This window comes from Scardinius erythrophthalmus (genome assembly GCF_964197995.2).
Source record: "Scardinius erythrophthalmus genome assembly, chromosome: 19".
NCBI classification, from domain to species: Eukaryota; Metazoa; Chordata; class Actinopteri; order Cypriniformes; family Leuciscidae; genus Scardinius; species Scardinius erythrophthalmus.
Window position 1 is genome coordinate 35949990 of NC_138239.1, and position 16784 is coordinate 35966773.

At 38.3% G+C, this 16784-nt stretch overlaps 1 protein-coding gene across 1 annotated transcript in view; it reads right to left on the minus strand.

The window, feature by feature from the left end:
• Nucleotides 1-15245, minus strand: part of aqr (aquarius intron-binding spliceosomal factor) — a 74743-nt gene extending 59498 nt beyond the window's left edge. Inside the window, exons 1-13 of the mRNA XM_081394336.1 lie at nt 14842-15245; nt 14693-14749; nt 14440-14480; nt 13781-13816; nt 13575-13695; nt 12218-12358; nt 10959-11027; nt 9062-9162; nt 8906-8982; nt 7514-7578; nt 5621-5737; nt 4549-4662; nt 2744-2847 (exon numbers count right to left, since the gene is read on the minus strand). Of these exons, the coding sequence (XP_081250462.1) occupies nt 2744-2847; nt 4549-4662; nt 5621-5737; nt 7514-7578; nt 8906-8982; nt 9062-9162; nt 10959-11027; nt 12218-12358; nt 13575-13695; nt 13781-13816; nt 14440-14480; nt 14693-14749; nt 14842-14916 (1118 nt within the window). The 5' untranslated portion in view covers nt 14917-15245. The remainder of the gene's footprint in view (nt 1-2743; nt 2848-4548; nt 4663-5620; nt 5738-7513; nt 7579-8905; nt 8983-9061; nt 9163-10958; nt 11028-12217; nt 12359-13574; nt 13696-13780; nt 13817-14439; nt 14481-14692; nt 14750-14841) is intronic.
• Between the last annotated feature and the right edge of the window lie 1539 nt (nt 15246-16784).

Consider the following 16784-nt stretch of genomic DNA (forward strand, 5'->3'; position numbering starts at 1 on the left):
AAATCTATATCTATAATATAATAAATCTATGAATATAAATTATAAAGTCAGATTCTGGTGAATTTCTTAAAGGAACATGCCGACTTTTTGGGACTTTAGCTTCTTCACCGTATCCCCCAGAGTTATATAAGTCCTTACATACCCTTCTCATCTCCGTGCGTGCCGTAACTCTGTCTGACGCACCCACCGCTAGCCTAGCTTAGCACAAAGACTGGAGGTAAACGGCTCCAGCTAGCATACTGCTCCCAATAAGTGACAAAATAACGCCAACATTTTCCTATTTACATGTTGTGATTTGTATAGTCACAGCGTGTACAAATAACAAGGTCACATGAGACACGGCCATCTTCTCACCGAATACATACTGGGAACTATATTCCCAGAAGGCGAAGCACTGCTACTTCTGCGGTGGGCGTTTTTGCACACCCTCAAAAAGTGACAACTTTAACATGCTATATAAAAATATCTGTGGGGTATTTTGAGCTAAAACTTCACATACACACTCTGGGGACATCAGAGATGTATTTTACATCTCGTGAAAAGGGCATTATAGCGCCCCTTTAAAAGAGCCTGTCTCAAGATTCAGCGGTCTTTCCACATTCACTTGCACTCTGCCTTGCACTTTCTCTAGAGTGAATCTGTGTGCTGCCTTGCTAAATCTAGATAGTAGGGATGCACCGAGTTTCGGCCGTTGACAATTATCGGGTGAAAATGCCATTTTCGTTTTTTGGCCAAAAGAAAAACAGCCGAAAATATTGAATTATTGAAAACAAATGCACAACCGAAGTGTAACGGAGTAATTCAACGGCCTGTCATCAATTATACCTTACTCTAGTCACTTTGTCACCACCAACTGGTGTAACGATGTAATTGAAACTTTTGAAGTGTCAAGTTACTTTCAAAGGGTGCTTTACTGTATTTGTTCCCTACTGTAGACATCAGTGTTTATATCCGAACTATAAACTTTTAACTTCTGTGATAATTTGAATGATTGTAAGAGAGAAATAAGTCTGTGTGGCTGAAAAGACTGTGCAGCGGTTTCATATCTATACATGACAACTGAATGTTCGCTGTGACCGTACTTTTCAAAAGTTTAATAGAAATAGCTGAATCGTAGTCATTTAGTATACGCGGTTCTATGAATATGCAAATTAGCCCCGCCTCCACTCACTCAAGTGATTAATCGTGCAGCTCTTCAGCATAGCCAACATAGACATAGATATATTCACTACAAGTTTGGAGGACAACATTGGGCAGGATATGTAATTTCTTTATAAATAATGGTCTAAAATGTATTACATAATATATAATGCATTTTACATGATTTTTTTTTTTTTAATTAACACTGTTTTTTAATAATTAATATGTTTTTATTTAATCAAAAAAATAATTGACAAATGCAGTTCTAAAACTCCCATACATTTCTGTGTTCTCCATGATGGCAGGAACCGTGTCAGCAGTTAAAGACACTTTACCATCAATGACAAAAGCCATTAATGTAATGGGCCGTATCTCACTCTCTCCATAAAGATAATATCACATTTAAAGTCCCCCTGTGGTGAAAATCAAGCTTTTAATGTTGTTTATATGTCTGTGCAGTTTTTACAAACCATGTGTAAATTCATAAGTCGACAGCATTGCTGAGTATTTCCTCCTTAAAACTGCAGTTAACCAAAGACAGTCTCAAAAACACGCTTTGAAATCGCTGGTGTTTCTGACGTCACAAACTACCTTGTAACCAATCAGATCAACGTGTGATCGTCAACCAGTGGATCTCTGAGCTGAGGGAGTGAGTGGAGGCGGGGCTCATTTGCATATTCATACCGCGTATACTAAATGAGGCAAGGGTGTAGAGTTACATTCAAGATATTTTAAAGGAGTAGTTCACTTTAAAATTAAAATTACAATTACCCCATGATTTACTCACCCTCAAGCCATCCTAAGTGTTTATGACTTGGAGTTATACTAATAAATGTCCCGGCTCTTCCAAGCTTTATAATGGCAGTGGATTGCAACCATCAGATTGAAGCTCAAAAAATTGCATCCATCCATGATATAAGAACTCTACGCGTCTCCAGGGGGTTAATATAGGCCTTCTGAAGCAAAGCGATGAGTTTGTATAAGAAAAATATTAACATTTAAAACTTTATAAAGTAAAATAACTAGCTTCCGGCCAAACGAACATACGGATCTGACTTAAGTGTAAAGCACAACTTCTGCAAGTAATGTGACGTACTGCTGATATTTACGCTAGGCCATGACGCACTACGCTACTTCTGACGTCACTAGTTGCGCAAGTTGTGCTTTAGGCGTAAGTGGACTGCGTATGTAGAATTTTACTTCATTACATGTTAAACATGAATATTTTTCTTACACAAACTCATGGCTTTGCTTCAGAAGGCTTTTATTAAAGGTCTGGAACACTTTTATCATGGATGGATGCACTTTTTTGAGCTTCAATCTGCTGGTTGCAATCCACTGCATTATAAAGCTCGGAAGAGCCAGGATATTTATTAATATAACTCCGACTGTATTCGTCTGAAAAAAGAAAGTCATATACACCTAGGATGACTTGAGGGTGAGTAAATCATGGGCTAATTTTCCTTTTTAAGTGAACTACTCCTTTAAGACAAGACATTTTTCAAGTAAAAATGTTTAAATGTTATTTTAGTAATCAAAGATGAGTTTTAAGTGATAAAATGATTGACTACAGGGGGACTTGCAGCCTCCTCGTGTCTCTTACCTGAGGTGGCCGAAGTGTTTGGTGAGGGACTCTCGCGTGTCCACGGCGGCCACATTAGACAGGGCAAAATCATTGAGCTCAGGGAAATGAGCAAACGCTGCTCTCTGAAATACAAACAGACACCTTCAAGTTTCAGAAGCATCTGACAGATTTCATCATAACCAACCAATGAATCGTCACGGACCAGATGAGTGTTACAGAACAGACACCAGCCTCTCTGGTGACGGCCGATACCCCACCAACGCTGATATGGGAACCGTTTGAACTGCATTTCTAACTTTCCTTACTGAAACTGAGCACTGCAGCCAACAGCAGACCGCTGGACTTGATGGGTTTCATGGGTTCGATGCATTTAAAAATGGCACAAACAATGCATTAAATGTTGTTTCAATGCATCAAAAAAACGAGGGAAAGGAGAATACTACATATTTTTTACAGGTCAAATACAACGAACATTATAATAATAGTACAAATCAGGGTTCCACTCTTTCCCATGGCCTAGCATTTAACGTTTTATTATGAAAATGGCACAGAAATCACAGTGTGATAGGAACACACTTTTTTAAAAGTCACATTTGTTTAAATATAGCTCACATGAAAACATCCAACCCTCAGTAGTGTTGACTTGTGTTTTTCGTTTTTTTTTTTTGCCATAAATATGCACTGCAATTTGTTTTTAAAAAGTTGCTACGATAATTGCAGAAATTCACACCTGGGAAAAGTCATGGGAATTTATACAATCTTCGAAAAATTCAAGGAAAAACATGTTTTTGTTTTTTTTACGGTTGCCCTGAAAAAAAAAAATCATTGATCGCCCCCCATCAATCGTGGTGAGATTTTTTTGTTTACAACCAGTGTGTTGCTTTTTTGTCCCTGTTGCCCCGCGATGAAACGAGCCGTCCAATTAAGATTTAAGCTTACCCGAACCGCTACTGTTGCACAAAAGTGTGAGGAAGGTGGCGCTGTTTAGAAAACCTGTGTAAACACCGAAGGAAACTATTCCGGAAGAGAGAAGAGAATGGATGTTGAGTTCTTGTTATCATTGGTGTCTGAGAAGAGATTTATTCTCACGTTTACTTGAATATTTCTACATACAGAACACCACTTCTCTTCATTTTCCACTGATTTATGCGTTCTGAAGAGCACTGTTATTTTTTTTATGATGTATTCTCGTAAGCATTATACATATTTTGTGTTTCTGGTGTAGTACCAAACTTCATACTAATTTAATGCTGCATGTTGTGCCACAGACGACGTTAAAGGCAAAAAGAAAAACCTACGAGATACATTCATGAGGAAAAATGCACTGTCAGTCAGCGCCACCTAGCGTGCAGGCCTGAATTAGCAGAAGGACATCTATCATTTCGCATTTGTCAGCGATTAGCCTCGCTTTATTGCGTCGCTTTCAGTGAGAAAGGGCCTTCAGGCTACGACTCTCATGCTTTAAATGAGAAATCATGTTTGAGGTTGCCTGTTTTGTGGTCATTCTTGACCCTCTCGAAATGTTCCCAGACTTTGGATTTTCTGCACAACGTTTCCACATGGATCAGCCGTGTTAACGATCTGGCACTGTGACTTCACCAATTCCGGTGTTTATCTGGGCCAGTTTTTTTTCCGTGACTAACTGACTAAAATTTTGTCCAATGTTTAGTCGACTATTAAAGGGAAAGCCGTAAAAAAAAAGCATGTTTTTCCTTGGATTTTTCCAAGGTTGTATAAATTCCCATGACTTTTCCAGGCCTGGGACTTGCCATGTTAAAATCCCCTCATATTGGCAGGTTTTCCATGAGTAAAGCGACGTTTACCTGGAGAGAGGTGATCCTGTCGTAGTGCAGTGTGGTCATCTCTTTCTGTGTGAGGGCGTTTCCCGTCTGATCACTGATCTCAAAGCCAGCGTAGAACTTCAGCATGTCCAGCAGCTTCACACAACAACACAACAGTTATAATCGTCAAGTAGAATAAACCGTTCAAAAAGCCTCACAAACGTTGTTTGTGTTTAAAAAGGTTATTTACGTAGAACAGAAACAGTCATATCAATACATCAGCGGACAACTATGACTTTTTAACATCATCAAACCAGCCTGATCAGTGTAAGCGGACACATTACAGCCACATGATCATTATTTCCAGTCAGCATACCTATATTTAAACACACTAAAGTAAAAGAAACGTTTACTCTCGAGTACGTAAGATTTGTTTTAGTCTACAGCTCAGGCATGTTGTTTCTTTATTCTTTGTTATATTAATTTTTGTTGCACATTGGCATGTATAATTTTTTTATTCTTTTGTTTCATTTTTGGCTCATTTGTTAAATGATTGTGGGACAGAAAAGATTGTTTTCTGCAGTTGTTTTTTTTTATAGACTAAAACATTTTCCACTACATTATTATTGGTTATCCATATTGGCTACGATTTCAATATCACTGCAAATTATTACATTATTATTACTACATTAATCCTTCAGGTTTGCTGTGCTTGTTTGATTATATATCAATATGACTATAAAGTAATAATAATAATAATAATAATAATAAATAAAATAAGACAAATAATCATATTGTAATATTTCACTGTAAAAAAAATAAGAAAAATAATATAACAATTTATGATACATTACAAATGTAAAATTACAAAACTGATACCTATGGCTGTCTTAATTTCTTCAAAATTAGCAATGTTTGTTTTGACGCAAAAAGATAAGCGTTTCTCAAGTATGTGAAGATGTTTGTTGAATGTTTGTTAAAGCGACTGAAACTCAGAGCAGAATCAGATGTTCATGTGACCCTGTAAACACATATTTCTATGATGAAATGAGCGCTGGCCGTCTGACGAGTGTGGTGTTATCTGGATGAATCGTGTCGTTGCCCTGAGCTGTACCTGGCAGAAGAGGTGTCCCTCCTGCTCCCGGTCCGTGAGGTGCGACAGCTGGCAGTTCACCACCAGATGAGCGTCGTCCAGGAGTGTGTTGAACCAGCGCCGGGTCGGGAGGAGAGCCTGACAGAAACACACACACACACACACATCTGAAGTCACAGTTCAGTCCTCATCAACGGAAGGAGTGACAGATCTATTCTTTCGGATTGTGACGCACCCGTGTGTAAAGGTTTAATGAAAAAGAAAAAATGTAGTCCATTCATCCATCCATCCATCCATATCTATCCATCCATCTATCCATCTATCCATCCATATCTATCTATCCATCCATCAATCCATCCGTATCTATCCATCCATCTATCTATCATCCATCCATCCATCCGTATCTATCCATCCATCCGTATCCATCCATCCATCCGTATCTATCCATCCATCTATCCATCCGTATCTATCCATCCATCCATCTATCATCCATCCATCCATCCGTATCTATCCATCCATCCGTATCCATCCATCCATCCGTATCTATCCATCCATCTATCCATCCGTATCTATCCATCCATCCATCTATCATCCATCCATCCATCCGTATCTATCCATCCATCCGTATCCATCCATCCATCCATCCGTATCTATCTATCCACCGTATCTATCTATCCATCCATCCATCCGTATCTATCCATCCATCCATCCGTATCTATCCATCCATCCATCCGTATCCATCCATCCATCCATCCATCCATCCATCCATCCATCCATCCATCCATCTATCCATCCATCCATCCATCCGTATCTATCCATCCGTATCTATCCATCCATCCATCCGTATCTATCCATCCATCCATCCGTATCTATCCATCCATCCATCCGTATCTATCCATCCATCCATCCATCCGTATCTATCCATCCATCCATCCGTATCTATCTATCTATCCATCCATCCATCCGTATCTATCTATCCATCCATCCATCCGTATCTATCCATCCATCCATCCATCCATCCGTATCTATCCATCCATCCATCCATCCATCCATCCATCCATCCGTATCTATCCATCCATCCATCCGTATCTATCCATCCATCCATCCATCCATCCATCCGTATCTATCCATCCATCCATCCATCCGTATCTATCTATCCATCCATCCATCCATCCTTATCTATCCACCCATCCATCCATCCGTATCTATCCATCCATCCATCCGTATCTAGCCATCCATCCATCCATCCATCCATCCGTATCTATCCATCCATCTGTATCCATCCATCCATCCATCCATCCATCTCTATCTATCTATCTGTATCTATCTCCAACCATTCATCATCCATCCATCCATCCATCTGTATCTGTATCTATCTATCTATCTATCTATCTATCTATCTATCTATCTATCTATCTATCTATCTATCTATCTCTATATCTATCTATCTATCTATCTCTATATCTATCTATCTATCTGTATCTATCTGTATCTATCTATCTATCTGTATCTATCTGTATCTATCTGTATCTATCTATCTGTATCTATCTATCTGTATTTATCTATCTGTATCTATCTGTATCTATCTATCTGTATCTATCTATCTGTATCTATCTATCTATCTATCTATCTATCTATCTATCTATCTGTCTGTCTGTCTGTCTGTCTGTCTGTCTGTCTGTCTATCTATCTATCTATCTATCTATCCATGTTCCAAAAGTTGTCTTTCACTTTTCACTAAAAAAACTTGCAAAACATTTTTACAAGGTCAAAACAATTTTTAAAAATGATACATATCCACAAGTAAACTACATTTAGAAAATGATGAACAGTGAATTTTCATTTCATGCCAACTTTGATATCTTTTAAGAAATAGAAATAAGCAGCACAACAAATGCTGGCATGAAAACGTACCTCCAGGTCAATCATGAACTCGATGAATCTCTCACAGTAGTGAACCTTCTCCATGGAGACGGAGCCTAGAGCAACACGAACCAGAACACACACATTAGACCACTGACGACACACCTCATTTCACACAGACAGGGCGTTCTTCCGTGAAGAGAGAGCGTGGCGTCTCATAAACAGGGCGCGCTGGCCTCTTGTGTGACCCGAACAGGTGGATGATGGGAGGAGGGAGCGAAGCTGGGTCACGGCACACGATGGTGAAAACACAGAGAGATACTCAAAGCAGAAATAAAGTCACAGCCTGAAGGGCGGCAGGAACACTGAGGCCTCATGGGTAATAGAAATAGCACTACATACATCCTGCAAAATGGGTTTTTCGGTGTCAGTGACAAGCATTTAGCAATTAAAAGGCCTTTTAATATAATTGTAAAAACGTCTCCCTTCAGATCGTGGTTCATGCCTGAAGCATTTTAGGTTTACTTGATTATCCATAGATCATTTTTTATAAAAATCATGTGCAGATGTGAATCTCAAATATGACCATCAGGCTTTCGAGGAAGGTTTATTTGTTCGTCTCTCAATCATCATTGTATTGCATGCATTGTGTTTTAAAACTACAGAGCTTTGATCATCAAGCATTTAAATACCATCTAACTAAGATATAGACATAGAGTGACGACAGACATTTATATCATTTTATGCAAGTATATTTTATACCGTTATAAAGATCTCATTGATTTACATTACAAGCATCAGAAGTTAATCTTTTTGACCATATAAATATCAGCAACTGCACCAAATTGCATATTTTTGCTCAGTTCGGGGCTCTGAATAAAACTGAGGTGTTTTTATTCCTTTTCAAGTATGAGCTTCATATTCTCACTGTTCGATATGAGCCATAAAATCCTGATGTATCAAATATGATATTCAACAAAAACACAAATATGTAAACTTTTTTTTTTAGATTTCTTACATTCTGTCTAAAGGTTTGATAAACCGTTCAATTATTTGAGGATTATTTTGTCAGGTTTTACAGTGTGAAAATAGAAAACAATTATTGTAAATTGTAACAATATTTCACAATATGAGTGTTCTCAATGTGTTTTTTCATCAAATAAATGCAGCCTTAATGAGCACGAGACTTCTTCTAAACATTTTTACTTCGAAAAAAATCGTACCGAGCCCAAACCAGCCCAACACGAGTGTACATTAGTGTATGCAGAGGTGTAAAGTCCAGGTTCAGAATCACCTGATTTGCTAATTAGCAGTTCTTCGGCCAGGAGATTAACTAATTAGTGAAATGGGTTCATGGGTGGAATAAAGTTTTCCTTTCTGACCCCTGGACTTTACACCTCTGAGTGTGGATATAGAGGTGTTCAACTGAATGAAAAGCTTTACCTGACGCAGGGATGGACATGAGAACCAGCAGGAACTTCTTTATGAGCGCAGCGAGGAAGGTGCGCTCCTTCTTGGCTCTGTGGAAACACAGTTCATGAGACACACGGGACGTTGTTTCGACGTGTTTCAGGTTTGAGGGGTGAGAGGGGGTCTTACTGCTCCATATCCTGAGAGTCCATCTTCTCATAGTTCTTTTTAATGAGGTTCCAGAATTTCTGCAGTTTTGGGACCTTCTTCAATTCCTGCTGCAGTCGCATCTAAATAATTACAGAACCTGGGGTCAGTTTCCAACATCTGAAACAGTGGACACAACAGACTGGAGTCTTGTCAATGCATGATATATAGTATATGCGACATTCATCACTATAATTGTTAACATTTTAATAAAGCATTAAATGTATTCATGTTTTATAAATTCAATTAATTAGACATCATTTTTGATTATTAAAATTCAATTCAGTAAAATGGAAATGGAAAATACATAATTTGGGAAAAAATCGAATGGAATCCCAAATGCTGTGAGACACACGTGCACATACAGCATGATGTAGAGATTAGGGATGTGCCTGAAGCCGGATACGATGTTCGGGAAGGAAATGCCTAATTCTACGGAGGCCCTGACACCGTGTCCTAACTACACACGGCGTGACGCGCGATAAAAGGTCTTTTCCATGTTGATCAGAGTGTTTGTCCTAACCAGCCGCGACGGCGACACGCGAAGATTCTAGTTTAGAAACGGTTTCTATTTTTCTGCGACGTCGCGCTGGAACAACAAACACAAAGTGTGGCGATGATAATCTCAGGAACTGTTTATGTGCTTTATTTAATGTTAAAAGCGTGTCATGTGACTCTGAATATCATTTAGTGCTCCAGCTTTGTAGCTGTAAAGGCAACTCAGATCTTGAAATTAAACAAAAGGAAACAAGAAAGTTCAAACTTTGAACAAACAAGTGTATTCTTTGACAAAGATGGTTTTAGTAACTCAGTAGCCTATGTATTTTTAATAATGTTTAAATGGTGTAATATTTGCGAATTTGATTATGTGCTTATCCATTTTCTTGCGAGTGCCGTCAAGATGGTGCTGTGGACTCCGCCCACACGCTGTTCTGATGGACTGACTCCGCCCACACACTGTTCTGATTGGCAGACTCCGCCCACACACTGTTCTGATTGGCAGACTCCGCCCACACACTGTTCTGATTGGCAGACTCCGCCCACACACTGTTCTGATTGGCAGACTCCGCCCACACACTGTTCTGATTGGCAGACTCCGCAGATTGGCTGTGGGTTTTGATTGATTTTGATCTCGCAGTCGCGTGTTTTGCAGCGCAAATTATTTGTCGCTAAAATCTTATCGCATTGCGTCTGGTTAGGACACAGTGTGAGGGACACGGTGATTGGAAAACATATTTCAATCCTTTTGAGTTCTCTCGCAATGATACTGGACCTAATTTTCGGGCATCAGGGAGAAGCTATCAATATACGGGGTATTGAAATTGCTTCTGAATGTGCGCTTTTCATTTTCACTTTCCAATTCACGATCACGGCTTCCCTGTGTATAGGGAGCGGCGGTACTGACCACACATTTTTTGTCAGTGATGCTCAGGATCTGTTGCAGACCAAATCCTCCCGTCAGTCATCTCTCCATCATCTTCACATGATCAGAGACATCTGATGTACTGTAATAACCTAACCATGTCCCTTTAGGGACTCCATAGAATGCGTTATTCTTTTTCTGTGCCTTTCCAAATTCGAACTAAAGGTCCTTGCACACCGAGTCCGAAATTCTCGTCCGAAATTTTTGCACGTTAAAAAATAAATACGACCTCACGTTGTGTCAATCACGACTTTCGTCCGTCATAAAAAAATCTGTTTTTCACATACACAGCAAGTATTTTGCGAGGTGTTTTGAATATTCAGAGCCACCAAATGATGAATACGAAAAAACGCATACAAAAATGTCGGACTCTGACCTTTAGGCTTCAGGAACATCACTAGTAGAGTTCATATGGAGCATGAAACGTGTGTGTGTGTGTGATGCAGTAGTACTCACCGGCAGCAGACACATCCACATGGGCAGAGAGACCAGCTTCTGCACCTGCTCACGGATCAAGTCCACTTCCTGCAGTGAACAACATCACAAATAAACAGGGTTCCCACAGCTCGGTTAACCTCAAATTCAAGGACCTTTCAAGGACTTTCCAGGTCCAATACCCTCAGATTCAAGGGCCTAACCCTCTGGTCCTCTTCATTTAGGGGTCACACTTGGCTCCGTCGCGGTCTGAAGCCTTGAAATGTAACTTCTTTTTTTTTTTCCAGGAAAACCAATGTAATATATTTGGTCAATAATATTTTTGTAAGATTATTATGAATTTTGAAGGGATTTAATGATACTATGAAATATTTATACAAATTTTATGAGCTATTTATTTCCATTAGAAATAAAATATAAATGCAATATTTCACATTAAAATAGAGTGGAGGCCTTTAAAATAAAAAAAATGTAAGTGAGAAAAGTGCCATCTGGAGGTGTTAATTTTTTTTACTTGTGTAATGTCCTGTAACCCACTGTATAGCTCCCTATATAAAGACTAGGACGGCTTGAGGGGAGTAAATCATGGGCTAACTTTCATTTTAAAATGAACTACACCTTTAACGTAACGCGTAAATGCGCGTAACTAACGTAAATCAAGCAAGCTAGTGCGCATAGGCCACGAAGTGTAGGCGAAATAACACATTAGCGGACCGGAGGGAATAATATGGATTTTTTTTCCAGAAAACTTCTTGCACAAATTAAATTCAAGCACTTTCAAGGACTCCAAGATTAAAGCAAGATACAGTTAAAAACAAACACAGTCCCTGCGCTCCTGCCACTTACTCGTGCTACTTCACACATATCAGCTAACAGACTGAAAATAGAGTGTGTGAAACTTTTACTTTAGGTGCAATGTTCTGCGCTGACACCTCTCCGTACAGCATCTGTACATCACACACATTACAGATGTGCATTTACTCAGGCTCACCATAGACATTTTTAATCGCCACCCAAGCCTATAGTCTTACATTATTAGCATGTTAATACGAACACTAGACAATGAAATCACATCAACAATGCAAATGGGCCATCTGAAGGGACGGGACACCATGCCTTAAATTAGCAGCGAGCCAAAAATAGATGAACAGCCTTGAACTGAAGCTGTCGTTTTTCACACGAAGCCCTGAGTTTAGAGAGCGGTTAAACCCAAAGCAACAGTGCCACCAAGTGATGAGGAAAACAACATGATTCAGTAAATGAGAAGCATGTGAACGAACCAGACTGTTGAAGCAGTGATCGAGGAAGAGGAGGAGCACCGTCTGCTCCTTCAGCGACAGGCCGAGCTGCTCGCCCGACAGACACGACTCCATCACACACCTGAAGAAGTGAGGGAAGTGTGTGGGCGCGCGCTTGAACACCTGACCAGAGAGAGAAACAACATGTGTGACATCATACATCATATCTGATCAGATGGGTCTGGAAACACACATCCTGGACATTTACAGTAAAATCAGCAGCTGTGGTTGCCAGATCTTCACAATACAAAAAACATTTTAAGTTTTACAGACTGACCTTAAATTTACTGTAAAACTGCAGATTTCATTAAAGGATAATTCCGGTATTTAGCACTTTGAGTCTCTTTTCTGGTTTGTTTTGGATGAACTAGAGTGGTGGACACGTAAATGTTGACGATGGGTCCTGTCTCGACTTTTTGACTCGTTTAGAATCGCCTTTGACCGCTTCACAGTTAACAAATAAACAGATCATCTTTTTAAACCAGTTCTATGGTGCAGATTGCACACGCAAGAGAGCCGTGCGCATCTGGGCGGGAGCTGTTAGTGCAAGCAAGGCGGAGAGGGAGAAGTGGACGGGAGCGACGAGGAGGAATTCGCCAATGAACTTGTAGTTGAGGTGTATCGCGGTGAAGCTGATAGTAATGAATGTTTTTTTTATGCTGCCAATAATCTCGCACACAAGACGAGAAGCGCCACGCTGCGTCAATGACAACTCGAGGTATTATGATATTATCTATTCATTCAGTTAACGGACGCTCTGAGGTAAAGTGTTCAGACTGCAGACTTAGCAACGATTGTATTTAATTGTACAGTACAATCATAACATAGTACAGTACAGACATTATATTAACTCTATAATGTCCTTAAACATAAAAATATTGCTGGCCATAAACTGAGCAAGTGCGCGACCGGTGTGTGATATCGTTACCTCGAGTTGTCCTAGACGTGACACGACGCAATATAATGTAATTCTTTCATTAACTGATTTGTTAAACACATTTGAATTATAAATAAAACGTAATATAATGTGGTAAACTCTTACTGTCATGCTTTCTGTCTGTCAGCCTAAATTCTATGGATGTGCTACACTCAATGAACAACATCAACACTGAATTAAAGGCCTGTCTCTTATAGACGCCTGTCTCAAATACAAGCCGGTGCAGTTCGGCGATTTGGGAAAATAAAAGCCCGGGCTATTATTTGAAGTTTTACGGTACATAGTGGTTAAAACACCTAATATAAAGTGTGACCGAAGTATCTTGTAAATGTCGTTCATCTACATTAGTATCATTTATTTGACTTTTCATCTGAGTGTTTAAAGTCAGAGTTGAAGACAAACCTCCCAGGCAGGAACGTTTTCCCGAAACTTCTCGTTGACGATGCAGCAGATGGACATCAGGTAGCTGTTGGTGGAGACTTCAGGTGTGTAGTTCACCCACAGGTAACTCTCCAGATACTGGCTGAAGAACAGACAAGCACATCAGACAACTATGTGTAACACACACACACACACACACACACACACTGCTGACACAAAACACCAACCTGAACTCCAACAACATAATCTTTCTGACGGCAAATCTGAAAAGAGAAGACCAAAGTCAATACACACACCAAACCGGTCAAATTGATCATTTATAGCGCTTTATATGGAACTTAAATAACTGAATACAATGGAAGCTTGTTTCCACAATGTATTAAAAAATAAATAAAAGGTAATGGTGACTATTTTGCTATACTATCTTGCAATTAAGAATTTTAAGATGAAAAAAAGTCAGAATTGAAAGATAAAAAGTCACAATTCTTTATTTTGTGTTCAATGGACAGTACACACACATTACAAAAACAGCTGGTATTTCTGTAGTTAAAGCTAAACACAGGCCTGGTTTCACAGACAGAACTTAGATTAAGTCAGGATTAGGTCTTAGTTCAATTAGCTTTTATAAGCGTGCATTAAAAAAACATTACTGGTGTGATTCTTGAGAAAAAAACAATGGCACTTATGATTTGTCAGTGCAAGTTGCTTACGGTTAAAACAGCTCAAATATGCATTTTAGTCTGAGACTAGGTTTAAATCTTGTCTGTGAAACTGGGGGTTAGCATAATAATAATAACAACAATAATAGTTATAATAATAGCATATCATTTGTGAATTTTGTATAAGTGCACTTTACATCCCAAGAACTGTACATGAATATTCTTACTTTGATTTAAGAATCTCATTCTGATAAATGTCTTCAATGACCTGAAAATAGAAAATATTCATAAGTCACATCCTCTTTAAAGCCAGACTTTAGGTTTGTTGATAACTCACTGACACTGATTTAAAAAAAACGGATGTGTTAGTATAAAGTAACGTTAGTTATTTATAGTATGCAAATGAATATACTATATTCTGTAAACTCCTACAGACTGAAGTTAAAGAGGAGAATTAAAGCACAAAGTTTGTCATCTTACCTGAGAATCAAATGGTAATTTATTCTTGACATGAGGCGCCCAGTATTTGTTCGAAAGCTTGAGAGAACAAAAACACAACACGGCAAATGTAAGCAGATGTACACAAATAAACCGAGTGTGTTTGACTTCATAAAGTAATCATAACTCACCTGAGTGACATATTCCGCGTTAATCTGAGCCACTGAAGGCGCGGAGGTCTTTATCAGTCTCGAGTCCTTCTGCATGTTTCGATCACTGATCGTTAATAATGATGAGAAATCGAATCAAATAATCATCTGTCTTCCTGATTAGTTCAGGCTAACGTTACTGTATATCAGTGTAACGGCTGAAAGGTTCATTCACTTCTTTCAGCATTCACTGCTGAACACCTACGAGATAAAATATGCGCTGGAATGTGAACTTAACCAATACTGATAATCAATGCAAACTTTGTTTATAACAGAGACGTCATGAATACGTTACTAGCTTTAGCCGTATGCTAACATGTGAAAGTATGAAAGTCGCGGCTAATGACAACTTCCGCTTTTTGGAGTTTCCTTCCAAAATAAAAGTCTTATTATATCAGCCGTTCTCAGCTCTATATTTTTTCTTTTTCTTTTTTCTTTCTTTTTTTCAGAAAAAGGGATTATCAATATAGGCACATTAAAATAAGTTATTAAAATAATTAAAATCAATATAATTAAATTTCAGGCGGGTGTCGGTTATATGAGAATCTGCTGTCGGTGATTACTGATGTCCTGTTTTAACAAACGGGTTTGTTTTATCATTCATACAACAACACTAAATAAGTGTGTCTTATATATAATACTATTTATTATATATTTACTATTATATTATACTATTATCAATTATACTATTAAGTTCCTCTGTCCTTTTAAATGGACAGTGATATAAATTTAATCATGACTGGCAACTTGACAAATACGTTTTCAATATTGGGATTTGTAAAGTTAAATTAACATTTAATGATCTATAAGCATTTCATTGAGCAGTTGTGCATGTTTGGGACCATCAGCCAGCCTCTGTGATTTACGGTCTCCTGACACTTTTGGGCAGAAAAAGAATAATTGGTGAAACATACAAAAGGGTTCCAGTACTTTTGGTGCATATAGAACACATAAAATGTGCAAGTTATAGGCGATTTTTGATCAACCAATTATGAGAATGTTGAACCAGTATTACAACAATGGAACCAGAGAATTGTCAGGAGACTTATGTATTTATGCAGAAAAGAACAATGTTCGGTGGAGGATTAATAAATCATTGTTTTATTTGTGAACTTAGTAGCAAATATAATATAGAAAATAAAAAAGAATAGACCTGTGACAATATCGCTGAAATAGTCAGGCCTTTTCAGCTTTCATTTCATGATGAGTGATTTTAGCAAAGAATAGAGTAGGAGAAATGCCAAGCAAGTGTCCGGCAAAGATTCAACTCTGTAAGACACAACCTGAAATGCATGGTTGTTTATCCACACAGGAACTACATGGCTTGGATAATGAAACTGTACAGCATTAATTTGTCTTGGGAATTACCAGTCCAAAAACAGCTGAGCAGAAACATAATACAGACAGGTAATTGTCAACAGAATCACAATGCCTAAAAAAACTACACACATAGGCTATACGTTTGTTTGTTTGTTTGTTTGTTTGTTTGTTTGTTTGTTTGTTTGTTTGTTTTTTAAAAACTCATGTTTTAGGATTATACAGATAAATAGCCTATTTTCTTTGAATTGTTTTCATTATTTTCCTGTTGATCACTGTAAAGCTGCTTTGAAACAATCTGTATAAAGTGCTAAATAAATAAAGGTGACTTTAAAAAAATTGTAAACTTCTGAAGCATTTTGTGAATGGCCGCCTAAATAAATGTGGGTCACTGTAAATGTTTCACGCAACATCGCGTATTTTCGTTAAAATAAGTATAGTGTATGGTAGTCAGCAGTATTGGGGGTAACTCATTTCAAGTAACTTGAGTTACGTATCAGATTACTTTTTCAAGTAACTAGTAAATCATTACTTTTTAAATTTATAACAAAATATCTGAGTTACTTTTTCAAATAAGAGACGCAAGTTACTTTGTTCTCCCATGTATT